The sequence below is a fragment of the Dicentrarchus labrax genome, unplaced genomic scaffold, assembly GCF_905237075.1.
Source record: "Dicentrarchus labrax unplaced genomic scaffold, dlabrax2021, whole genome shotgun sequence".
NCBI classification, from domain to species: domain Eukaryota; kingdom Metazoa; phylum Chordata; class Actinopteri; family Moronidae; genus Dicentrarchus; species Dicentrarchus labrax.
In genome coordinates this window covers 36,870,611-36,897,122 of record NW_026136719.1, presented here as the reverse complement: position 1 = coordinate 36,897,122, position 26,512 = coordinate 36,870,611, and the positions used below count along the sequence as shown (strand labels likewise).

The 26,512-nt window shown below is 42.6% G+C and overlaps 2 protein-coding genes across 4 annotated transcripts in view; one reads left to right on the top strand and one right to left on the bottom strand.

The window, feature by feature from the left end:
• Positions 1-449: 449 nt before the first annotated feature.
• Positions 450-6,182, bottom strand: cgrrf1 (cell growth regulator with ring finger domain 1). The gene is made up of 6 exons (XM_051378596.1): positions 5,984-6,182; positions 3,717-3,853; positions 3,403-3,580; positions 2,809-2,956; positions 2,570-2,677; positions 450-1,232 (listed from the first exon to the last, which is right to left on the bottom strand). Exons 1-6 carry the CDS (start codon positions 6,085-6,087, stop codon positions 921-923), a joined length of 987 nt encoding a protein of 328 aa, XP_051234556.1. The 5' UTR covers positions 6,088-6,182; the 3' UTR covers positions 450-920.
• Positions 6,183-6,326: 144 nt separating this feature from the next.
• Positions 6,327-26,512, top strand: part of ddhd1b (DDHD domain containing 1b) — a 32,189-nt gene continuing 12,003 nt past the window's right edge. For 2 of the 3 annotated variants that reach the window (XM_051378556.1, XM_051378554.1), the window contains exons 1-11: positions 6,327-7,752; positions 11,118-11,303; positions 13,785-13,913; positions 15,543-15,690; positions 15,787-15,896; positions 18,092-18,198; positions 18,571-18,827; positions 19,040-19,115; positions 19,836-19,985; positions 20,124-20,188; positions 20,533-20,711. In XM_051378556.1, the coding sequence (XP_051234516.1) occupies positions 6,996-7,752; positions 11,118-11,303; positions 13,785-13,913; positions 15,543-15,690; positions 15,787-15,896; positions 18,092-18,198; positions 18,571-18,827; positions 19,040-19,115; positions 19,836-19,985; positions 20,124-20,188; positions 20,533-20,711 (2,164 nt within the window). In that variant the 5' untranslated portion in view covers positions 6,327-6,995. The remainder of the gene's footprint in view (positions 7,753-11,117; positions 11,304-13,784; positions 13,914-15,542; positions 15,691-15,786; positions 15,897-18,091; positions 18,199-18,570; positions 18,828-19,039; positions 19,116-19,835; positions 19,986-20,123; positions 20,189-20,532; positions 20,712-26,512) is intronic. The other variant, XM_051378555.1, reaches the window with a different exon arrangement.

The following is a 26,512-nucleotide window of genomic DNA, read 5'->3' as shown; positions in this document are numbered from 1 at the left end:
GTTAATGTAACATCAACAGAAATAATACTCATTGCATTATTTGTGATTATGGTTGTGGACAAAACATGTTTACAAGTTTGCCTTAGAATCATCAGCTTTAAGCTTTCTTCAGTATCAAAGATCCAGTGGTGGTTATTTATTTGGTACACTGCAAACAGGAGCTGCTAACAGCTAATTAACCAAACTTTTATTGAGCCAAGAGAACACAATTTTTGCCCTTTGAATGGTGAGGGCATGACCCACCCTACTCTGACTGGGTTACCCTGATATTGTTACCCTAAGGCAGATCAGGATCACAATTCAATAACAAATCTTTTGAAATATAAAACTTAAATATTTGTGAGCCTTTAAAAACCCACATGGATCATCAAACCCTGATCTCCTGTGTGACGGCTCGGCATCCTCTGCTGCTGCTGTCCGCTGCCCATAAAAACAGGAACACGTGCACACACAATCAATCTTTTTAATTCTTCATTTTAGTTCATAGTTAATGGTTGTCTGTTAAAGCTGAGGAATTGATTGGCTGTGGTCAATAAATACTGCGCTGTAAAAGAGGTCACATTGTAAAACAAATACACACAAAAATGGTGTAAACATAAATAATCTGTACATGAAAATATCCCAAAATCTTTACATCCTTCCAAACATGGAAACTTCTTTTCTTCCTCCATGATCTCAAACTGATGAGCGGTGTTGTGACTAATTTCACAGAGGTTTAAATGACTGGAAATCATGCAGCAGTTAGTCTGTAGAATGAACTGGGTAACAGCATATGGCTCATGTCAGTGTATCACATTCAATGATATCTCTGCTGTTAGCGCCCCCTACAGTGCAATTAATGATATTATGTATCATTATTTGCATTATTTTATCTTGCTGCATATTAGTTCTTCGATAACACCCTGTGGTTCAGTGCACAGTCACTGCTCTGCAGCCGGTTCCTGTGTCAGGGTGAAGGACTCCAGGACGAAGGCCCTGCAGATGGGGCAGTGCTGGAAGTGCAACACGCAGCTGTCGCACACACAGGCATGTCTGCAGGGCAGCAGCACCTTGTTCACCGCTGCGTTCTGACACACCACGCAGTCTCTGCCCCTCCCCTCGGACCAGTCCTCCTCCTGCACTGGACCCTGCTCCACTCTGCTGGCCTCAACGTTGGGTTCGCTGGGTTGGGTACACTGCTCTGAGTCGGGGCAAACAGACGCCACCCCGCTGTCGGCTGACATGAAGAGAGGCTGCAGGAGACAGGAGGTACGTTTTTTTAGACTTACGATGGCTCCATTCCATTTCTATCACTAAACTGACTGAACTTAGATATTTTATGGATTTTTCATATTATAGTCAATGTATAACAACTGATAAACTGTACAGTGAACACTACCTGTGGGAGGTCTGTGTAAATCCACCTTCATACTTTCAAACAATCATACATACTTAATAGGCTTGTTTCTGACAGATTCAGTGTTTCCGCTCATTATTCCATTAGCTATTTGGTTGTTTGATCTTTTCTAATGCAGTATGAGGCTGTTTATCAGACTGAAGGCTCTGTGAATATAACTTGTTTTCAGGTCTGCCCTTATCCTGTGAGTGTAAAAAAAATTATCTTAACTTTAAAAATAACAATGTCACTCATACATTCCTGAGATACAGCAGGGTTGCCACACATCCTGGATAACCTCTGGAGACAAAATTTAGGGACTAGCTTTCCAGTCATGGAAATGCCTGTAATTTGATTAAAACTACCAAAAATCCTGGAAATAATATATGTTGTCCTAGAAATTTTACTTCGTAATTTGTACTTCAGCTCCTTACACACATTTCCAAATTTTCTGTAATACCAGATACATTCTACTGGATTTGACCTGTTACTTCTGGGCTGTGGCCATGATGTTATGTTGAAAGGAAAACTGTAGTTAACTGTAGTCAATTCAGCAGAGCTCACATGGAAAAAATTGGCTTTGGTAAGAAAAGCCAGGTGCGCGCTAACGTGTGTCCCACATAAAACCCTGAGCCCCCAGACATAAGTCAATACTAGGCCTACTGCTAAATGATATGACTGTTCGGGAGCAATCGCTGTCCTGTATTGTCAATAAAAACTCCTAGAAAGGTACCCTGCAGAGGCCAACTGTATGTCTTTTAACGTTTTCTTAAACCCCTTCAAATCAAGAAGGCCTCACAACCCACCGTGAAGTTTTGATGACCCCCTGCCATAACAGGGAGCCCAATTGGCAATACCAGGACCCTAAATGGAATGCAGACATCACAACTGTACACATCAAGATATGTTCACTGTTCACATGGACTACTACTCAAACATAATCATGGTATGGTCATAGTGATGTCCATATTGAAATGCAACAGTTTTGGCTTTCTTGTTTTTATTGACTTGGCCTATAATGATCAGCAATTCGATAGAAATAATACATTTATGACAGTGATCTTAGTGTTGTGGTCTACATTAATCTGACAGCATTCAGTTCAGAACCGCACTAATCAGGTAAACTGAACCAAACTGGTCAAAGGTGAAAGCACCCTAAAGAGAGAAAAAGACCGGCTGGAACAGGTGACTTACCTTTAACTCGTACATGTTCCCCTGTGAGGTGAGAAGGTACTGAAAGAGAACCCTCTCAGAAAGGCTGTATTTGTCATCAGGAACATGAATAACAGTCACACTGGCCACCTGAAAGAGGAAAGACAGCAACTTTTTTTGAATTTCTTCTCTTAAAGTTTCTCCTTTTTTACGCCGAAAATACAGAGGATGTGAGTCAAAAACAAGCACAACTGCAAACTGTGAATGTGAGATGGACTCACGATGTTGTACGTGTCTCTGGCTTCTGGCTCTGCCAGCGTCAACACCGCCACAAGAGGGTAGCGTTCCCTCGGCAACGGCCCAAAATCTGTGATCCCCTGTTCAGCAGGGATCTGTGTGTGTCGTTCCTCTCTGTCTTCATTGCCAATACTGGGAGGGTGGGGTCAAAGAATATAACATCAGGTGCTACTGTAGCCCCCCACCCCCCGAAAAAAAAAAGTTTAAAGTCCATACTTATTCCACATATTAATCATCACAAGCCTGTCCTTGTAACAGCACACTTATCCATTACCACCTAGAACTTCTGAGGTAAAGTTCAGCTGTATGTGTGATTAGAAAAGCAGCAAAGCTCATTTGCGCCTATTCATTTTGAAAGAGCAACAGCCAATCAGGGAACTCCAACATCTGACCGGAGCAAAAGTGAAACTTCATCACTCAACTCAGTAACTCAATAAGTCACGACTATTATATTTTAGGGCCAAAAATCCAAGATTCCATCCATTAAAAAGAAAGGGGCTTGGAAGGTTAGGTTGAGAATGCGAGTCAGACCATGTGATATTAACCTGCACAATACAATTAAATACTGGAAAGGATACTGGAAGCTCTGGTAGTGGCGGTAGCAGAATTGCAGGGCCTGCTGGAAATGTTGGGGGGTGCTGAGCCTTGGGCCATGGTGGTGGGCCTGCAGCGCTCCCTTCAGGTCACGAACCTTGCAGCCCCAGAAAAAGCTCAAGACGCAGGGCTCCAGACAGCAGGGCCTTACTGACACACCATCTGCAAGGGAGGGTTCGCTAATGTTATCATGGCAGGGACACAAAAGATAAGGGTGCTCCATCTTGGTGAGGTTGGTACATACAGGCTGGGACAGGAGGGGTCACTGTGTTATATTACTGACAGTGGGTGTCCTCACCAGTGACAGATGCTGGCCCAGAGCCCATCTCCAGGGCAAAGGGATTGGTCACCTGAACCATGAGCTTTTCAGGGGTGGGCAGGATGGACTCAGTCTCATCAGAGCTGCGAAGGATCACTGGGACATCAAAGCCAAACCTGAAGGACAGGAGGAGGAGTGGGCAAAGTGAAAGAGCGAAAAGTGAATATTTTCTCCATCGCCCATAATCAACTCTCAATTATCAGTCTATATGACAGTGAGAGGCTTAAAGACAAAAGCTGAATATATATACATTGTCAATAACCCTCTTACACAAAAACATCTGCTTAACTCCAAATTATAAATAATATATTTGCAGTTTAAAATACACACTTTTAACAACGTTTTAAACATATCCTGTTTTATGCTGTAGGGTTGCAACGGTCTCAAAAAATATCACACAATTATTATTATCATGACCAGTTACAATGACTCCTAAAGCAGTGGTTCACAACCATTTTTCTTAAGGGACCCCCTTTCTATCATTTAGTAAACTGATGACCCCTAACTAAGTTACATATTTCATGGATATTTCATATTATATTCAAAACTGTACAATGAATCCAGAGAAATCAGTAACTGCAGACAGTTTGCGTAAAAGGAGTGATTTGGATGAATTTTGAGCAGATTATTTCCTGTTTAGGGAACTTTTTATAAAATCCTGTTGGTATGATGTATTTTTTTTAATTTTTAACAACTATAGATACTTAATAAGCTTCTTTGTCCCTAAAGCTTGGCCATTGTTCTTTTAGAATTTACTTACTTTACATTTACCAGATGCTGAGATAAAGGCCTATTGCATATTTTTAAAGTTTTCTTACACCCCTTAAAATCAAGAAGGCCTCATGACCCCTCCCCCCCCACAAAGATGGTTGAAAACCACTGTTAAAGGAATGAAAACAGAAGGGCTTTTTTGGTTGAACAAACTATTTTAATTTCACAAAATATGATGTCCTATATTTTTTAATAACACTAATAAAGTAGAATTAAATAAAGTAGATAAATAAATGTACATGGTACGATAACTGTCAATTTTCATATCACAATATTCCATGGAATCAGTATGTCTGCAACCCTTACGGAATAAAGTAATCTGTTACATTACATATTCCCATTCCTTTCCTTTGCACCATTTGTATTGTTTACAGTTTACAGAAACACTGGACTTGTATGCAGACTTTGTATGTTGCTGTTTCATATACATTTACATTTTTACTAGGGATGTTTAATAATATGGGCCCTCCGATATTATCGGCCAATATTCACTAAAAAATGTAATATTGGGAATTATCGGTATCGGGTTTTTATAACCGATGTTTGTTCTGTAGGCTTCAGCATTCCCGAGCCTGCATGAACGCAGCATGGAACGTTTACCGGCGCGCGCTAGATGACGTATAACAACAACAACTACGCTAGACTGGTTGGTTGCTAACCGTGGATAACAAGCAAACAATTTAAAGCTGAATGATTTTAATATTAACACAAAATAAGTGCAATGCACCTTAAATATTTGACCCTGCTATGAGCTGTTCCTTAACCAAACTAACAATTGGTTAGAATTTACATTAGCACTCCTTCAGGTGCATAATACAATTAAACACATTAACAAAAGCTAGTGCTTTTCAGTATTAATACAATGAAAGTTGAAGTTGTTCTCTTATTTTGCACAGACAGTGTTTACACTCGGAAAGCCATGTTGCATTTATGTATGCATCCAGTGGGGCATCACAATAAAATGAGGCATAATGTGTTAATTCCACAATAGGAGATATGTTATGTTGTTACCTAACAGTTTTGGTGGAAAAAGCCTGCATATATCGGTATCGGGTGATATCGGTATCGGATATTGAGAGTTGGACAATATCGGAATATCGGATATCGGCAGAAAAGCCAATATCGAGCATCCCTAGTTTTTACCTATACTTTTAGGCGTATGAGTACTTTTCAATGATTTGATACTTGTTAATTATCATATTATATATATCATATCATACCATCATATTGGTGGGGAAAGCTTGTAAACAGAACCAATGGCAAAGACTTGCTGTGGTATTACATTGATTATTATTATGGTATGGTTCCATTCGAGCTGATAAAGTCTGCGTGTCAACTCATTAAGATAAACCTATAAAGTAAAGTATGCTCATTTCTTCTCGTGTGGCGGTAACGTTAAGTTCATATGTGAAAATAAAGTATCAGGCTGGCTGCCATGACAGTGGCTAAGCTACCGTTAACTACACTTTACTCACCAGCCGAGCACCATGGCGGCGGTGACCAGGAAGCACAGAGACACCACACTGATGTAAAACAGCGGGGAGTACTCGTACAACGTCACAAGGAAAACCGCTGCCATTTCATATCATGTGTGAAATGGCAGAGAATATGCCAGGTTATGAGAAGATCCTTGGATAAACACTTCCCATGACGGCCATGACAGGAACTCCTAGGCTAGACCTACGGTGGCCTAAAAGGTATACAAAGCATACACCAAATATTTCACAATGTTTAACGTTTTTATTTAAACCGCACATCAACTTGATAGTAACTTCATAACAATTTCTTTATTTTAAATATTGTACTCACTAACGTTAACTTTATAGAAATTTGCTCTTTATGTTTGGTGTTTTAAGGTAGCAAGCCAAGAAAGCTAACGTAGAACAAAGCTAGTTATATGGCAAATTTCCCTTCAAATTAAAAGCGCATATATAAAAATACAATTGAAAGAGCAGACTGCAAACAATGTTTTGAAAATTACGCATTGAACAACACTAAAGACTACTTGCACAGTTTCATTTTCGTTTAATATGTATTACATTTATATTTTTACTTTGCGTTGTATTATTACATTTTTGAAAATCCGCTTATTCATTTTCGTGAAGTTTATTATGAATTTTAGGAACAGGAAGTTAAACTTGTCGTCGTGTGCTTGACATTGTGGGCGACTGAGATTACAGTCATCCTAGTTGGTACCGTTCATGGATTTATTCCAGCATTTATCACGAAAAAACGGGGACATGAACGGGAGCGCATACAGACAGGAAAGCAGGAGGTTTGTGTGTCGTTTAAACAGTCCGGGCAAATGTTTTTAAATTTGTATAATGTTCAGAAATATTGTCGGGGTCAGAACAGCTCGGCATACAGATGTTCCTAACGTAGTTGAGGAGAAAGAACCCGTTGATCTGGTATCTCAGTCTGGTATCATTGTCTGTGTTTTGTATTAGACTATTTTATGTATTGAGTCCAATAAATCCCGACTGAACCATGAGCAATATGCAGGATAAAGCCACTATCCGCCAGCAGAGCTCGGAGAATAACTCTGTCAGCAGTAGTGAGTGGGATATGGCAAATGATGTGTTTGTGTCCGGCTACGACGACAATCCGATGGGAGACAGTGTCGCCGCTGGGGACCCAGACCCAGCGCAGCCCGGCTTGGACAGACACCTGCCGCTGTTACGGGCGGACTCGTTATCACAGGATGGCATGATGCTGGGCCTGGCTGGGGAAGAATATTCGGACTCGTCGTATCTTTCCATCGACCCAAACTATACCGAAAGTGACGGGAATGTCACAACCAAGAAGCGCATACGGTCCAACAGCTCCAGGCACCGCGGCGAGATCGTCACGGAGCTGGGACCGGAGGAGGTCAGGTGGTTCTACAAAGAGGACAAGCGGACGTGGAAGCCTTTCGTGGGACACGACTCTTTAAAAATCGAGATCGTCTATCGAAGGTTCTGTGAGCAGAACCCCGACAAGGTCAAACGCCCCACCGATCCTGCCGAGGCCGAGGGGAAGGATGCGGTCAGGACCGGCGAGGTGCAGCCGGAGAGCGGGGCGGCGGACGGTGGAGGTGTCCTGGCAGAGTCGGAGGTGCAGCGGGGAGAAGGGCAGCGGCGCTCGGTGTCGGAGGAGACGAAGGACCCGGACGACATCAGCATCACCGTGGAGGCAGTGTGTGTCAGAGGGGGGCTGTATGAAGTGGATATCCGGGAGAAGGAATGCTACCCTGTTTACTGGAACCGTGAGTCAGTGGTTTATGTTTAATAATAAAGCTGTCACAATATAGTGCTACCATTTAATTAGGTCTGTATTAGGCTGCTATTAGCAACACCACCTTGTACTGCCAGAATTACTATTACCACTATTAGAAACAACCCTAATGCTGGGCGGTATGACCAAACATTTCTATGAGGCATTTTTTATTCAATTCAATTCCATTTCTTTTGTATAGCGCCAATTAACAACACAAAATATCTCAGGACACTTTTCAAATAGAGCAGGTCTAGACCGAACTCCTTATAACATTATTTACAGAGACCCAACAGTACCACCATGAGCAAGACCTTGGAGACGGCGGCAAGGAAAAACTTCCTTTTAAGAGGCAGAAACCTAGGACAGACCCCGGTGGTCGTCTGCCTCGACAAGTTGGGAAAGGAGGGAGAGAGAAAGAGAGAGTGGGAGAGAGAGGGGAATGGGGGGGGGGGGCTAAAGAGAGAAGGACAGAGACAGAGACAAAGGTGCACAACAACAATAATACTAATAGAAATGACTGATGATGATGACAACAGCCACAACGATGGGGGACAATGGCCAATAATAATATAAATATTAATATTAATAATAATAATAATAATAATATTGATAATATCAGTGATATTAGCAGTGGGAGTCAAGCAGGACCATGGCAGGAGGCTCCACCAGGATCCATGAGAACCTGCGAGACGAGAAAGCACAAAAACTCCGGGGAAGAAGTGAAGTTAGTAACATGCATTAAAGGGACATGAATGAGTGCAGAAAGAGAGAGGAAGAGAGGAGCTCAGTGCACCATGGGAAATCCCCCGATAGTCTAGGCCTATAGCAGCATAACTAAGGGATGGTTCAGGACTCACCTGATCCAGCCCTAACTATAAGCTTTATCAAAGAGGAATGTCTTAAGCCTACTCTTGAATGTGGTGAGGGTGTCTGCCTCCCGAACCACAACTGGAAGCTGGTTCCACAGGAGAGGAGCTTGGTAACTGAAGGCTCTGGCTCCTGTTCTACTTTTAGAGACTATAGGAACCACAAGTAGCCCAGCATTCAGAGAACGTAGTGTTCTAGTGGGGTAATAGGGTACTATGAGTTCTTTAAGATATGAAGGGGCCTGACCATGAAGAGCTTTATAGGTGAGGAGGAGGATTTTAAATTCTATTCTACATTTTACAGGGAGCCAGTGCAGAGAAGCTAGTACAGGAGAGATGTGATCTCTTTTTCTAGTTCCTGTCAGTACTCGTGCTGCAGCGTTCTGAATTAATTGGAGCGTTTTAATGGACTTATTGGGGCAACCTGATAATAAAGAGTTGCAGTAATCCAGCCTTGAAGTAACAAATGCATGGATTAGTTTTTCTGCATCTGTCTGTGATAGGATGTATCTAATTTTTCTAATATTACGTTAATGAAAAAAGGCAGTCCTAGAGGGGTTCTGCCTCTTAAAGACTCTGTTGACGTCTCTCTCTTGGAGGCAGAGAGTTGTGTCTGTCAAAGCAACAGTAGAACTCATTCAGGTCATTTGCTAGGCACAAGTCGTTGATGGAGTGGGGGGTTTTAGGTTTATAGTTGGTTATCTGTCTGAGCCCTTTCTTGACAGAACCAGAGTTGTTGGCTTAGAACTGGTGTTGAAGTTTTGCAGAGTACCGACGTTTAGCTTCTCTCACCGCCTTGCTAAACTTGTATTTCGACTCCTTAAATCTGTCCCTGTTCCCACTCCTGAACGCTTCTTCCTTCTGCAACCGTAACTGTCTGAGTTTGGCTGTGAACCAGGGTTTGTCATTGTTATAACTCACCCTGGTGCGTGATGGTATACAGCAGTCCTCATAGAAGCTGATAAGTGATACGATGTCACAACCTCTGTGAACTCGTCCAGACTGTTGGTAGCAGTCCTGAAAACATCCCAGTCAGTAGAGTCCAAACACGCCTGAAGATCCTCTGTAGCTTCACTGGTCCACTGCTTTGATGTTCTCACAACAGGTTTACAGAGCTTTAATTTATGCCTGTATGTAGGAATCAGGTGGACCATGATGTGATCAGAGAGACCTAGTGCGGTACAGGGGACAGCGTGATAAGCTCTGCTGACAGTAGTGTAACATTGATCCAGTGTGTTCTCCTCTCTGGTCGGGCATTTAGTAAACTGTTTGTATTTGGGGAGTTTGTGGCTGTAGTCACCAAGGACAATAACTAAAGAGTCCGGGATAGTCCACTCCACATACAGTATCTGGTCGGCAAGCGTGTCCCCTGCATGTTGGCCTTCGGTAGAATGTAAACACTGACCAGAATGAATTAAATTAATGAAAGTAATCTGCTTGTTCAATTAATAGTCTAATAATTGTCATCAAATTGACAAAAATCTACATTTCTCAGAGCTCAAGGTGCACATGTTCAAATGTCTTGTTTTGTCCAAAGATTTCAGTTCAGAATCCTCAGACTGGAGAAGCTGCAGCCAGAAGATTTTTGAGTTTAAAAATGACTTAAACAATTAGTTATTATGGTTGCCAATTATTTATTTGTCGACTGACTAATCGATGAATCATGTACACAATTTATTAATATTTTATTGGTAATATGGAATATAGATTCCGTATTCCACTGAAAAGATAGCTGACCAATAAAGTCGATGTTCCATTCACTTTAAAATCAGAAAAGTGGATTAAACAAATGTAGGAAACCGATTAAAGTAAATAGAAATAGCTATTAGTCTTATATCTATTATCTATAATTGTGTTTAAGTCATATGTACTCATTAAGTTTACAAAAAATTTGGTTGTATTTACTTAATTGTAATGAATTCATTTGTGAAGTTGTTTCAACGTAAAATGGCAAATGCAATGATCTTGTTCTTTCTTTCTTTTTTATTTATTTTTCTAATGTATTTTAAGGCTTTCATTGCATTTAATTGAAAGTGACAGCTGAAGAGTGACAGGAAAGGGGGGAGGGGAGAGAGGGGATGACTTTGATTACATTTTAAAAAAATAATAATAATAATTTATATTGTCCTGGAAAGTTTTAATTGTATTTTAACTCCTCCCTCACATCGCCAAGTTTCTGTAAAACAAGATTTATCCAATTTGATTTGACCGGTGACTTACAGGCTGTGGCCATAATGTTATGTTGAGAGGAAAACTGTAGTCAATTTGCACTAGATTTCACACAGAGTAAAAAAGACTTAGAAGTCAGTACTAGGCTCTGTCCTGTATTGTCAATAAAAACTCCTGGAAAATTTCCTGGAAAATTATTTCTTAAAAAGAGTGAGAAAGAGTGTTTGTGTACTTTGTTAAAGATAGGGCAGTAAATTAATCCAGCATAGTCTTCACAGGCCCTCACATAGTGTGGTAAACATTATGTGGTGTCCTCCAGAGCAAGACCGTATTCCTGTGATGAGGGGCCAGTGGTTCATCGACGGAACGTGGCTTCCTCTAGAGGAGGACGAGAGTGACCTCATCGAGATGGAGCACCTCGCCCGTTTCCGGGGGCAACAGATGAAGGACACTTACGAGATGGAGGTGGTGACCACCACAGTGGACAGCAAGGATGGTAAGCAATGTAAGCTCTGGGATGAGGGTATACTTAAAGAAAGATAACAGTATTTGTGTGTGACAGATCGAAGATAAAGGTGTGTGTGTGTGTGTACTCATATTGTGGGGACTAGTGATGGGAATTACGGTTATTTTTTAGTGAGCCAGATCAATTGGCTCAGCTCACCAAGAAGAGCTTCCAAACGACTCTTCATTTTACCACCTATACCTTTTATAAATCAGCCAAATTTAGTGCTGTTTTGACTTATGATTTGTATGTGTACACATATTCAATTCAATTCAATTCAATTTTATTTGTATAGCACCAATTCATAACAGAAGTTATCTCAGGACACTTTTCAAATAGAGCAGGTCTAGACTGAACTCTTTAAAACATTATTTACAGAGACCCAACAGTACCACCATGGCTCTGACTCCTGTTCTACTTTTTGAGACTTTAGGAACCACAAGTAGCCCAGCATTCAGAGAACGTAGTGTTCTAGAGGGGTAATAGGGTACTATGAGCTCTTTAAGATATGAAGGGGACTGACCATGAAGAGCTTTATAGTTGAGGAGGAGGATTTTAAATTCTATTCTACATTTTACAGGGAGCCAGTGCAGAGAAGCTAGTACAGGAGAGATGTGATCTCTTTTTCTAGTTCCTGTCAGTACTCGTGCTGCAGCGTTTTGAATTAATGTAACATATATCACTTAAATTATTCAAAATATGCTTTGTACTGAAGTATTCAAAAGTAAACCACTCTGCTACACGAAGCAGATGGAAACACCTATAAAAACTGAAGCATAGAAATTTAGGACAGCTATTGACATTTTCAAGTTTTATTTAATCACACACTGCTAACAAAACAAGTAAAGTACTAAAAGTAAAAAGTAAATTGAATACAGGACTCGAGTAAATGTGCTTTGTTAATGTCCACCACTGACATCTGGACAAATAAAACCAACTGCATGCATGGAGCACCCGTAGTGCGGAGATCATCTTATCATTCTGCCTTGTATTACTTTACAAAAATAAGAAAAAAAGGAATGGCATGGTCGAGAGCCAGCTCCCATCGTTCACTTAAAGGAGTCGGCTCTTTGAACCAGCTAGTTCGCGACCGACACATCACTAGTGGGGACGTAAATTTGCTTTTGGGGACAATGCAAATCCTGATAAGGTAAATCATTCAATTTTGGGTGATGACTTGGTTTAAAGCTGCAGTAGGCAACTTTTACAAAAATATCTTTTTGTCATATTTGCTTAAACTTTCACTATTTCCTGACAGTAGTACTGAAAAATCAGGTTCATCTGGCTCCTCCTAGAGCTACTGATGGCATTTGCAAGAATCTACCAGGCTCTAACGTAAACAACCAATCAGAGCTGAGAAAGATAGTTGAGTCTCATTCCCAGGTTGTCAAATACAGATTCTGGGAATGAGCCTCAACTGTCAACTACCTTCAAGCCACCAACCAAAAGCGTCTTTCTATCTTCCTCCACTCTGATTGGTTGTTTTCGTTCAGCCACGGTGGATTCTTGCAAATGTTAATTATAATTAACATTTTATTATTATTAGCATAGGAGGAGCCAAGAATTTTTTCAGAGATTGTCTCATGTACTACTGTCAGGATATAGTGAAAGTTTCAGCCATTATGACAAAAAGTTACTTTCATAAAACTTACCTACAGCAGCTTTAAGGTTAGGGTTAGGGGGACGGGTGTGGCTCAGAGGCAGAGCAGGTCGTTCCTTAATCGGAAGGTTGTGGGTTTGATCCCCGGCTCCTGATGCCACATGTCGAAGTATCCTTGAGCAAGATACTGAATCCCAAATTACTCCCAATGCCGTGCATCAGTGTGTGAATCTGTATGAATGTTAGTTTCTGTTCGATGGACTTTGCCATCACTGAGTGAATGTGTGTGAAAGGGTGAATGTGGCACGTAGTGTAAAAGCGCTTTGAGTGGTTGGAAGGCTATACAAGTACAGGTCCATTTACCATTTACCAAGTAGTGGGTTAGGTGTAAGTCTCCAAGAAATTAATGTTAGTCAATGTAATGTTCTCTGAAGTGATGGAAATCCAACTGAGTGGTGTGTTGAGTGTGAATAGAGGCTGCAAGTGCTGTGAAAGGGCAACCTTGTGTGTGTGGTGTGTGGGGGGTTAACTCTGCCATTCAGAGCAGACCACAAAACAAGTCAGGTGATTTTTGATTATTTTAGCTGACTTCAGCTGAACCAGTAGGAAGCTCACCTGAGAGAGGAGGAGGCGGCACTGAGTATGTGTACAGACTATATCATGACTTTTGCAAATGGACTTCAATGCAATGGAGTTTCACACGCAGACAGACACACACACACACACACACACACACACACACACACACACACACACACACACACACACACACACCCATATCCACACACACACATTCTACACCCCCAGGTGGGGAATGGTAAATTAATTATGCTGTATGAAGTGTGTCACGTGATGTTAATAACTGTGTGACTGTCTCCCAGCTATCCACAGTCTGAAGCTGAGCAGGAGTCACGTGGACTGGCACAGTGTGGACGAGGTGTACCTGTACAGCGATGCCACCACCTCCAAGATTGCACGCACAGTCACGCAGAAATTGGGATTCTCTAAAGGTAACGGAAAAGAGGGGAGCTCTGATGAGATGTCTTGTTTGGCCCAACAATCCCATGAGCTACACTATCAATAACAGTGAACAGTGTTACATGTCTCATACAGCAGCAGTCAAACACAAGGTCCAAGGTTACCAAGGGACTAAAATTATTAAGTTTTCCTGCAGGACACAAGATGTCTCCTACTTCACTGTAAAGTCCATTTTCAGTGTATGTGCACTGGTGACTTCAAGTCTCTTCATCACACTGTAGCGGTTGCATACTGGAACTTTCCACTTTCAGCAGATAAATGTGAAAACATTCATCTAGTGTCAAACTCTGCATATACATTATTCAAAAATCACACTGTAGGAACAAGAAACACCGGTTTCTGACTGGAGGGGACTTTAAAAATGTGTCCCTGTACAGGAATAAACCAGAATGTATTGTATTTTCACATATTAATTACCTTAGACAGTGATTTCTATTTTACATTGTAGCCTTTCTACCATTGCGAGCCTAGTGGCTGTTGAAACTAGTTTGGCTACAGGTGTCTTTCTGAGCTGAAAACGGGCTTAAACAAACTGTGGTTCTCACAACATTAAAAAATCTACACTTGTAAAACTCAACAGCAACATCTCTTTCCAGAAACAGCATCCTTGTCACTGTAAACAGTCGTTATTGAATCTACTTTTGAATGAAATAGTCTCTATTAAAACTGTCGACTATTCCGAGTACGGCTGTGTGCAGACAGACTTCAATAATGCAGCAAAAAAAACACATCCTTTTCCAATATGTTTGTCGCAACACTGTGTTGGCCAATCAAATCAATGCAAGGGCACATTTGCCGTAAATAGTTTTGTAACATCAGTGTTCCCGATTGATGATTCTGCTGGTTTTTAGCCACTGAGAGGATAAATGTGAGGAGGGCTCTCCCTCTCAGAGACTTTGTAACTGTGATGTGGTTGTTTACTGTAGAAACAAACAAAAAAATCACCTTTTCCTTAGAGGATGCTCTGCATGATGCGATATTGCAGCAAACCTGGACAAAAAATAGTGGTCAACAGAAAATGGCACTATTCACTTGCTCTCTGTCACTAACAAAATTGATAATAAGAAGCTGCACTGGGTATATTGATTACCCACCACTGCTACACTACAGTGATGCACACACACACACACACACACACACACACACACACACACACACACACACACACTCTCTCTCACCACAATTAACCCTTCCTGAGCCCCGCCCCTTCCTCCATCACTTTCTTCCTTTCCTGTACCTAGATATGCTATGTGCTAGGCTATGTTGAAAAGACAACCTCATTTTGAAGATGGTTAAAAGATAAAAGTGACATACCCTATATATAGTCATATTTTATGTTCGCTAATGTGGCACAAAAAACTTTCTGGAGGAAGTCCCAGCCCTATGGAAGACCTCCTGTGTGGTCCCGTTACCGAAGACACCGCGCCCCAAGGAGCCTAATCTGTCAATGTGACCTGCATAAATGGCCCATCTCAAGAGGTGATGTAGAGGGGTTTCCAAAAAAAGGTTAAGTGTGCCTTGTTGTAGCAGGCAGTGTCAGAAAAGTGACTACACACACTACTGTAAAACACATCACCTCATGTCCCCTCTCATGTCCTCAGCCTCTAGCAGCGGGACACGTCTCCATCGGGGATACGTGGAGGAGGCAGCACCCGAGGACACCCCACCCGAAACCACACACATCGTCTTCGTGGTGCATGGCATTGGGCAGAAGATGGACCAGGGTCGCATCATCAGGAACACCTGCATGTGAGATATGGGGAGGTTTCCAGTAGGAGTGCAAAAGATTGATAGTGGAATCAGACTCATTCTTAAAGTAATTGTTTTGTCTCGGCTGGTGTGCAGGATGAGAGATGCTGCAAGGAAGATGGAGGAGAAGCACTTCTCTGATCGCACCACGGAGCATGTAGAGTTTCTTCCTGTGGAGTGGAGATCGAAACTGGCTCTGGATGGAGGTGCGCTTCAATTTAGCTCATCAATACACATTACATTACACAACCATTACACAGGAAAGCTGCAGTAGCATTATGCAGGTGCTGTAATATGTGGTAAAGCCTGGTAACACTATTCTATACTGACCCACATGGGATTAATCCAGTATGCTGGTAAATCTGTGAAGTGTTAGAGGATCACCAAAAACACTGATCCATGAATATTCACCTCTGATTCCACTGAAATTTGCTCATTTTCTTTTACCTTTTCATTGACCAACAGGTTGATCAAGGTGACTGAACAGAGGGGATATCTCAACCTCTGTGACTATTAAATGTCAGTTCAATATTTCATGGCCAGTAGTTATCAAGACATAGACCAGTGTTGATCATCAACATCTGTTCATGGTCATTAAAAAAAAAAAAAACGAAAATATATGTGTTTATATGTTTATATATCGCGTGAGAATCGTGAAGTCGCCCATTATTATTGTTAATAAATAATTATTACGGGCGGCTGTGGTGCAGAGGCAGAGCGGGTTGTCCCCTAATGCGAAGGTTGTTGGTTCGAGCTCCTGCACACATGTCGAAGTATGCTTGAGCAAAATACTGAACCCCAAATTGATCCTGTGTGAATGTGTCTGTTCGATAGACTTTGCCATCACTGAGTGAATGTGTGTGAAAGGGTGAATGTGGCATGTAGTGGTCAAGTCCAGGTCCATTTACCATTTACCATTAGTTTGTGGAATACAGTTTTGAAGCCTCGAGTTTTGCATTATGGTTGTCGCCATGTTGTGCTTTTGCAGCCAGCATCGACGCCTGGTCAGACACTGTCTAGTATTCCAGATATAATTCAATTCAATAAAATTTTATTTGTTTAGCGCCAATTCATAACAGAAGTTATCAGACAGACAGACAGGTGCACAGCAACAACAGTATTGGCAATGGCAATCTAGCAGGACCATGGCAGGAGGCTCCACCAGGATAGATAAGAACCTGCGAGACGAGAAAGCACAAGAACTCTGGGGAAGAATGAGTGCAGAAAGAGAGGAAGGGAGGAGCTCAGTGCACCATGGGAAATCCCCCGATAGTCTAGGCCTATAGCAACATAACTAAGGGATGGTTCAGGACTCACCTGATCCAGCCCTAACTATAAGCTTTATCAAAGAGGAATGTCTTAAGCCTACTCTTGAATGTGGTGAGGGTGTCTGCCTCCCGAACCACAACTGGAAGCTGGTTCCACAGGAGAGGAGCTTGGTAACTGAAGGCTCTGGCTCCTGTTCTACTTTTAGAGACTATAGGAACCACAAGTAGCCCAGCATTCAGAGAACATAGTGTTCTAGTGGGGTAATAAGGTACTATGAGCTCTTTAAGATATGAAGGGGCCTGACCATGAAGAGCTTTATAGGTGAGGAGGAGGATTTTAAATTCTATTCTACATTTTACAGGGAGCCAGTGCAGAGAAGCTAGTACAGGAGAGATGTGATCTCTTTTTCTAGTTCCTGTCAGTACTCGTGCTGCAGCGTTCTGAATTAATTGGAGCGTTTTAATGGACTTATTGGGGCAACCTGATAATAAAGAGTTGCAGTAATCCAGCCTTGAAGTAACAAATGCATGGATTAGTTTTTCTGCATCTGTCTGTGATAGGATGTGTCTAATTTTTGTAATATTACGTAAATGAAAGAAGGCAGTCCTGGAGGTCTACTTGATGTGGGAGTTAAATGACAAATATACAGCACACTAAAATATATTTGTAAAAAGAAATACAGTCAATGCGGTAACAGAATCTTGATTCATATTTGATTAGCACTGCCTAGTTTGACAGTTCGATCTGAATTTCGTGCGTAGCATTGGTAGGTAGCTTAGTGGCATCTAGTGTTGAAAAGTATGTAAGAGAACATGCCGGTACAAATTAGCGGACTCTGTACAAGAGGACCTGCTCCCTCTATAGATGAAATCGGCTTATTCTCATTAATTTTCAGGTGATTATACACTAATGAAAACATACCTATAGATATTATATCGCATTTCTGAAAATAGATCCTCCCAAACATTACACACTTGACCTTTAAGACACTTGACTTGGCTTTACTTCACAGACCCAGAACTTCTGTCCACTTATCAAAAAAAAGAACATGGAACTGTATAAAGAAATAAGTTATTTTCCCCTGGGAGTGTGTTGCAGCTGTGTTGGATGTGTTTGTGTGTTGGTCCTGCAGACACGGTGGACTCCATTACTCCAGACAAAGTTCGAGGTCTCAGAGACATGCTGAACAGCAGCGCCATGGACATCATGTACTACACCAGCCCTCTGTACAGAGATGAGGTGAGACTGAGACCATGTTGCACTACAGCTTTCCAGTTCCTTTTGCGATACACATCCACCCTGAAGTTCAGCCTCATTCTGTCTCCTCACAGCTGTGTTGCTGCACTTTGACACCCTGCTGGCAGTTTGGGAGCGTTAGTCCCATGAGTCCGAATCATCTCCCCTCAGGCACAACTAAATCCTGGCTAAGCTGATTTAATCCAACATGGCTGTATATGTAGCACTGCATTATGCATTACTGCCTGCCATGATTAACCAAGACTGTAATGCATCAAACATAACCTAACCTGTTAGAATCTTATTGACACAACTGAAAACAGTGGCCGCGGCCAATACCTTACAAATGTGCACATGTGTGGTTCTTGTATGTAGATTACCAGGGGTTTGACTCTGGAGCTGAATCGTCTCTACTCACTCTTCTGCTCACGGAATCCTGACTTTGAGAAGAACGGGAAAGTGTCCATCGTGTCGCATTCATTGGGCTGCGTCATCACCTTCGATATCATGACGGGCTGGGACCCCGTTCGCTTTCATCACCAAGAAGCGCCAGACCCGGAGGAGACAAAGGTCCGCTGGCCAAGTGATGAGGAACGCCACCTTCAGGAGCAGCTAAGACTCACACGCCTCAGGTACCGCACAGGTTATTGTTCAGGAACAGGTCAATAGTTTTCATTCCACCTGTTGTACCTAAAGGTAATGAAGATTTCAGGGCTTCTCTAATGTTTAAGCAGAGGTAATATTCACTAGTAAACATACTTTTTCTGAACCTTGGTGAAACGTCCAAACTAGCATGCAGCTGCCTTGCACTGGAATAATTTTTACCTGTATAATGTCATCCCAGGTTGAGGGACTTGGAGGATCAGTTCCAGGGTCTGCAGACCTTGTCTTGTGTGGCAGTGCCAGCCTTGAAGTTCAAGGTAAAGTTCAGAAGTGTTAGACTGTACAAACCTATCTCTTGGAGCATCACAAGCATACAGTAAGATGAACACAAACTGGTACAGGGTATCTAGCAGGGTATGATGTATAGGTTTGAACTTAGTTATTACTGTTTAACACTTTCAAAGCATGGTTCAATGTTAATGTTTCTGCCCGGTTGGGCAAGTGCATTAGCAATCTACTTGCCCAAAGTCAATTTTTACTTGCCCCTCTAAAATTTATTTATTAATAAGCAGTCATCAGAATACAACAAAGAATCTCTTGGCTGACATGAAAGCAAGATGCTGTCTGTTCTTGTTACTGGAGCCCTTTTTTCAAACTTGCCGTGTGCATCTTCTAACACCAGCCAACTAAACTGCCGTTTCCAGGGTAATTGAAACGCTCACTTTCGCTTCAGCTCAACCATTTGTACTGAGCATGTGCAGCTCTCAACAGAGATGAGAAGGAAGAGAGATGGCTCACTCCTTAGCTACTTTCATCATCCACTCCGGAAAAAATCTTTAATTCTTTGGGCAAGTGAGTTGCTAGACTTACTAGCAAGTGGGAACATCCTTATTGTTGACCTTTATATTGAGCATATTGTTGTCAAAGCATTCAGTAGTGACTTTGGAACTGGCCAATGAGAGCCTTGTAGGAGCATTCTTTTTAATTCTCTCATGCTGTATTTACATGCTGTATTCAGCCTGTTGTCTGTATTTCAGGTAGAAAACTTCTTCTGTATGGGCTCTCCTCTGGCTGTTTTCTTGGCATTGCGAGGGATCCGACCTGGAAACAACGGTGTGCAGGACCACATCCTCCCCACGTCTATCTGCAAACGCCTCTTCAACTTATTCCACCCCACAGACCCCGTGGTGAGCAGCCTCGATCAGCCTGCTGTCAGGCAAAATAATGAAAATGAAATGACAAGCTGGCAGTTACATCCAGATAAAACAGTTGTAAGAAGTAATTTTGCAAGGGAGACTAAGAATTTGTATTTGTTTGTGTTTCAGGCGTACAGATTGGAGCCCCTGATCTTGAAGCACTACAGTAACATTACGCCTGTTCAAATCCACTGGTAAGACAAGTCATATGTACAACTATTAAAACATCCTGCTGTGAATTTAATGGGTTCTTCCTTCCACCAAGTTTCATGGAAAAAGGGCCAATAGTTTTTCCATGGTCATGCTGACAAACAAACAAACAGCACCGTAAACATAACCTACATGGTGGAGATAATTATCATGTATCAGTGTACCATGTATCAGTGTACCATGTATCAGTGTACCATGTATCAGTGTACCATGTATCATGTCTGTTATTATAAAACCCAGTTTTGACTGAAGATACAGTATCCTAAACTGGGCATATTCACTGAATGATGTTTCAGTGAGCTGATGTTGATATGGTTGTGATGTGCAGGTATAACACCACCAGCCCAACTCCGTACAATCAGATCCGGCCCACACTGCTCAACCTGCTGAAGGACACCACATCAGTCTCAGACTCAGAGAGCATCCCCAGCCCCTGCACCTCCCCGCCCCAGGCCCGACGGCACTACGGAGAGTCCATCACCAGCCTGGGCAAGGCCAGCATCATGGGTGAGTGTGGGCATGACACGTTCCGGCTGCGCTTTAGACAATGCCTCTAATTCCACCAGAAGTGCTGCAATGCATCCTAGAAGCATCTCTCCGCTCTGCTTCACAGAGACTACGAGGCTGGTCTATTTTTGACTGAAGCAGCACAGAGCAGTTTCCATTGTCAGGAAGTCAGGCACAGGGATGTCATAGAGAATCCAGTTGATTTTCAAAATAAAAATACCTTGTGTGGACTACGGTTCATATTTCACCCTGCATCAAAAAAGTAAAAAAACACAATAAACAGAGACAAAATACACTAGTCAACAACTTCGGGCCATTGGGCTTCTGAAATGCTCTTGGTGGGATTTAAAGACATGTGGATGATGGAGTCAAACCCTGTTGCAACATCATAATGCCATGCCCAGTGGAATATAAGTGGCATTTCTTTTTTTTTTTTTTAACAACAGCCACAAACTCCCTGTGTAGCTGATCCTAGCTGAGGGAAATAGGAGCTGCTTGCGCTGCTGATATTGTAGCAAGGCAAGCAGTGGACACTAAGCACGGTCTAAACAGATCAATAGAAGCAATTAGCTCCTGTCTCCTGGACTGGCAGCATGATGTTACGTTCCCTTTATGCAACAAATGTAGAGTGAAGACTAAAAGCACATTATATACAAAAACCTAGGACAGATCCTTCGGCTCTAGGTGGGTGGTCGTCTGCCTCGACCAGTTGGGGTGAGAGAGAGAGAGAGAGACAGAGAGAGACAGAGAGACAGACAGAAAGACAGGTGCACAGCAACAAAAGTATTGGCAATGGCAATCTAGCAGGACCATGGCAGGAGGCTCCACCAGGATCAATAAGAACCTACGAGACGAGAAAGCACAAGAACTCCAGGGAAGAAGTGAAGTTAGTAACATGCATTAATGGGACATGAATGAGTGCAGAAAGAGAGAGGAAGACAGGAGCTCAGTGCACCATGGGAAATCCCCCGATAGTCTAGGCCTATAGCAGCATAACTAAGGGATGGTTCAGGACTCACCTGATCCAGCCCTAACTATAAGCTTTATCAAAGAGGAATGTCTTAAGCCTACTCTTGAATGTGGAGAGGGTGTCTGCCTCCCGAACCACAACTGGAAGCTGGTTCCGCAGGAGAGGAGCTTGGTAACTGAAGGCTCTGGCTCCTGTTCTACTTTTAGAGACTATAGGAACCACAAGTAGCCCAGCATTCAGAGTACGTAGTGTTCTAGTGTGGTAACAGGGTACTATGAGCTCTTTAAGATATGAAGGGGCCTGACCATGAAGAGCTTTATAGGTGAGGAGGAGGATTTTAAATTCTATTCTACATTTTACAGGGAGCCAATGCAGAGAAGCTAGTACAGGAGAGATGTGATCTCTTTTTCTAGTTCCTGTTCCCTCGTGCTGCAGCGTTCTGAATTAATTGGGGCGTTTTAATGGACTTATTGGGGCAACCTGATAATAAAGAGTTGCAGTAATCCAGCCTTGTAGTAACAAATGCATGGATTAGTTTTTCTGCATCTGTCTGTGACAGGATGTGTCTAACTTTTGTAATATTACGTAAATGAAAGAAGGCAGTCCTGGAGGTCTGCTTTATGTGGGAGTTAAATGACAAATCCTGATCAAAGATAACTCCAAGATTCCTGACAGTGGTGCTAGAGGCCAAGGTAATGCCATCTAGAGTAACTATATCTTTAGACAGTGAGTCTCTAAGGTTTTTGGGGCCAAGAACAAGAATTTAGTTTTTTTCTGAGTTTAACATCAGAAAATTGCAGCTCATCCAGGATTTTATGTCCTTAAGACATGTTTGTAATTTAGATAATTGATTAATTTCATCGGGCTTGATTGATAGATATAACTGCGTATCATCTGCATAACAGTGAAAGTTGATGGAGTGATTCCTAATAATGTTGCCTAAAGGGAGCATATATAAAGTAAATAGTATTGGTCCAAGTACAGAACCTTGTGGAACTCCATGACTAACTGTAGTATTTATTGAAGATTCATCGTTAACGTGTACAAACTGCGAGCGATCTGATAAATATGAGTTAAACCAGCTTAGTGCGGTTCCTTTAATGCCAATTTGATGCTCAAGTCTCTGTAAAAGAATATTATGGTCAATAGTGTCAAATGCAGCACTAAGATCTAATAATACAAGTACAGAGACAAGTCCATTGTCAGAAGCAGTCAGAAGGTCATTATTAACTTTAACCAGAGCTGTCTCTGTGCTATGATGAACTCTAAATCCTGACTGAAAATCCTCAAATAAACTATTGTTATGTAGAAAGTCACAATTCTTTGGCGACTACTTTCTTCAGAATCTTAGAGAGGAAGGGGAGGTTAGAAATCGGTCTATAGTTGGCTAAAACCCCTGGGTCAAGAGTGGACTTTTTAAGAAGGGGTTTAATTACAGCTACTTTAAAGGACTGTGGTACATATCCTGATAATAAGGAAAGATTAATCATATCCAGTAAAGAAGTGCCAATTAAGGGAACAACTTCTTTAAGCAGCCTAGTTGGGATCGGGTCTAATAGACAGGTTGATGGCTTCGATGAAGAAATGATTGAAGATAACTGATGAAGATCGATAGCAGAAAAACAGTCTAAATATATATCTAAGTTTACACTGACAGAAGTCCCTGAACTTGGAGAGCCACTGATAATTGTTGATGGCGGTTGGTGATTAATTTTTTCTAAAAAAAAATAGTAATATTTTATTATAGAAGAAGCTCATGAAGTCATTGCTACCCAAGTTCATGGGGATATGTGGCTCAATAGAGCTGTGACTCTCTGTCAGCCTGGCTACAGTGCTGAAGAGGAACCTAGGGTTATTCTTATTTTCTTCTATTAGTGCTGAGTAATAGGCTCCTCTGGCATTACGGAGGGCCTTTCTATAAGTTTTAAGATTATAGTATGAATTCAAAAGTTATTAAATAATGGTCAGATAGGAAAGGATTATGTGGGAAGACTATTAAATGTTCAATATCAATGCCATATGATACAAGGTCAAGAGTGATTAAAACAATGAGTTGGTTTATTTACACTCTGACAGAAGCCAATTGAGTCTATTAATGATATAAATGTGTTACTAAGGCTGTCATTGTTAACATCCACATTCATTAAGGCTAACATACTCCTTATGGGACAACCAGGTCTCAGTAAGACAAAGTAAATCAATATTATAATCTGATATTAATTCATTCACTAAAACAGCTTTAGAGGACAGAGACCTGATATTTAACAGTCCACATTTCTGTCACGACCGAACTATGGACTAGAACCCAATTGCACAACTCAGACAAAAGTATCAAAATAAAGTTTTATTAACAAAATAAACACTCTTGCGAGGAAATGCTATGGCTAAGAAAACAAACAGAAGATCACGAGCAAACAAAGTAACAAAACAACAAGACCTGACAATTGGACATGGATCAATAAAGCGCTGGTTCTCTGGTGCATGGGACAAGACGAACTGGCACAGGGAGACACGGACTAATTTTTACACACACACACACACACACACACACACACACACACACACACACACACACACACACACACACACACACACACACACACACACACACACACACACACACACACACACACACACACACACACACACACACACACACACACACACACACACACACACACACACACACACACACACACACACACACACACACACACACACACACACACACAGGTGGAAACAATCAGGGCAGAGACAGGTAATCCCAGGAGCAGGAAAAGAGACAAAGGCAGAAAGTAAAGCTGGTGACAAGAGACAGACAGGAAGTAGAACCAAAATAAAACAGGAAATTACAAGACAACATAGACATGTGACAAAACAGAATAAATAAACTTAAAGTTTCCTGGACATGACAGTACCCCCCCCCTCTAGGGACGTCTCCTGACGGACCAGGAACCTGAGGATGACGGTTGTGGAAGTCTCTGATGAGGGCTGGGTCCATAATAAAGCTTGAGCGTACCCACGAGCGTTCTTCCGGGCCATAGCCCGGCCAGTCCACCAGATACTGGCGTCCTCTTCCGTGGTTACGAACTGCTAAGAGTCTCTTAACTGAGAAGACTGGACCACCGTCGACCATTCGGGGGGGTGGAGGAGGTACGGCTGCGGGAACCATGGGACTCTCCTTAACCGGTTTGAGCTTGCCAACATGAAAAGTAGGATGCACCCTCAGGGACCTGGGAAGGCGCAGACGGACAGAGACAGGATTAATCACTTTGGACACAGGGAATGGACCCAGAAACCTGGGAGCTAACTTCCGGGAGACGACATGGAGTGGCAAATCCCGTGTTGAAAGCCAGACTTTCTGGCCTGGCTGGTATGCAGGAGCAGGTCGGCGCCTCCGATCTGCAGCCTTCTTCATGCGGTCCGCACTATGCAGGAGGACCCTACGAGCAGCTGTCCAGATGCGGTGGCAACGCCGGACCATGGCATGGGCAGACGGGACGATGACCTCTTTCTCTGTCTCTGGAAACAAGGGAGGTTGGTAGCCAAAGAGTCATCTTAGAGAATCTGTCCACCACTGTAAGAACAGTGGTGTTACCTTGGGAGACTGGGAGCCCTGTGACAAAGTCCAATGAAATCTCAGCCCATGGTCGACTGGGTATTGGGAGAGGTTGCAGCAGTCCCATCCGAGCATGGGAGGAGGTCTTGTTCCTGGCACAGACAGGACACGCCTCCACATACTCCCGGACCTCACGTTCCATGGAGGGCCACCAGAACCTTTGTTGGATGGCGTACATCGTTCTCTTGATTCCCGGATGGCAGGTAAGCCGAGAGGTGTGAGCCCAGTGAATCACCTGTGGACGCAAAGCAACAGGGACAAACAGGCGATTTGCCGGACAACCACTAGGTGTAGGGTTCTCACCATTAGCCCGCTTCACCTCTGATTCTATCTGCCATGTTACAGCTCCTACCACACGGTGTCGTGGTAGGATGGGCTCAGGTTCCTTGGCAGCAGGCTCGGGGTCAAACAGACGAGACAAGGCATCAGGCTTGGTGTTCCGGGACCCGGCCTGTAAGACAAGGTAAAATCAAAACGGTTAAAAGTCCATCTGGCTTGGCGGGAATTCAAACGCTTGGCCTTGCGAATATACTCAAGGTTCTTATGATCGGTTCAGACCACAAATGGATGTTGGGCCCCCTCTAACCAATGTCTCCATTCTTCCAATGCTATCTTCACAGCAAGTAACTCATGGTTACCGACATCATAGTTCCGCTCTGCTGGTGAAAGCTTCCTGGACAGAAAGGCACATGGATGCAGCTTGTGGTCCTTGGCAGAGCGCTGCGAGAGAACCGGCCCTACTCCTTCGTTGGAGGCATCCACCTCCACCACAAACTGCCGACTGGGGTCTGGAACCGTGAGAACGGGAGCGGTGGTGAACATCTCCTTGAGCCGGGTGAAGGCCTCCTCAGCTTGAGGAGACCACAGGAATGGAGCTTGAGGAGACGTGAGAACATGAAGAGGAGAAGCTATTGCGCTGAAGTTTCTGATAAACCGCCTGTAGAAGTTAGCAAAGCCCAGAAATTTGCTGGACGTTCTTGCGATTATCAGGTGTAGGCCACTGAGCCACAGCGCTAACTTTAGCCGGGTCCATTTGTATCTGACCAGGGGCTATGATGAAGCCCAGGAAAGACAGATTTGGCATGAAATTCACTTTTTTCTGCTTTAACATAAAGCTGGTTCTGCAGCAGGCGCTGGAGAACCTGGCGGACATGATCAACATGAGAATCTTTATCTGGGGAGAAGATCAGGATGTCATCCACATAGACAAAC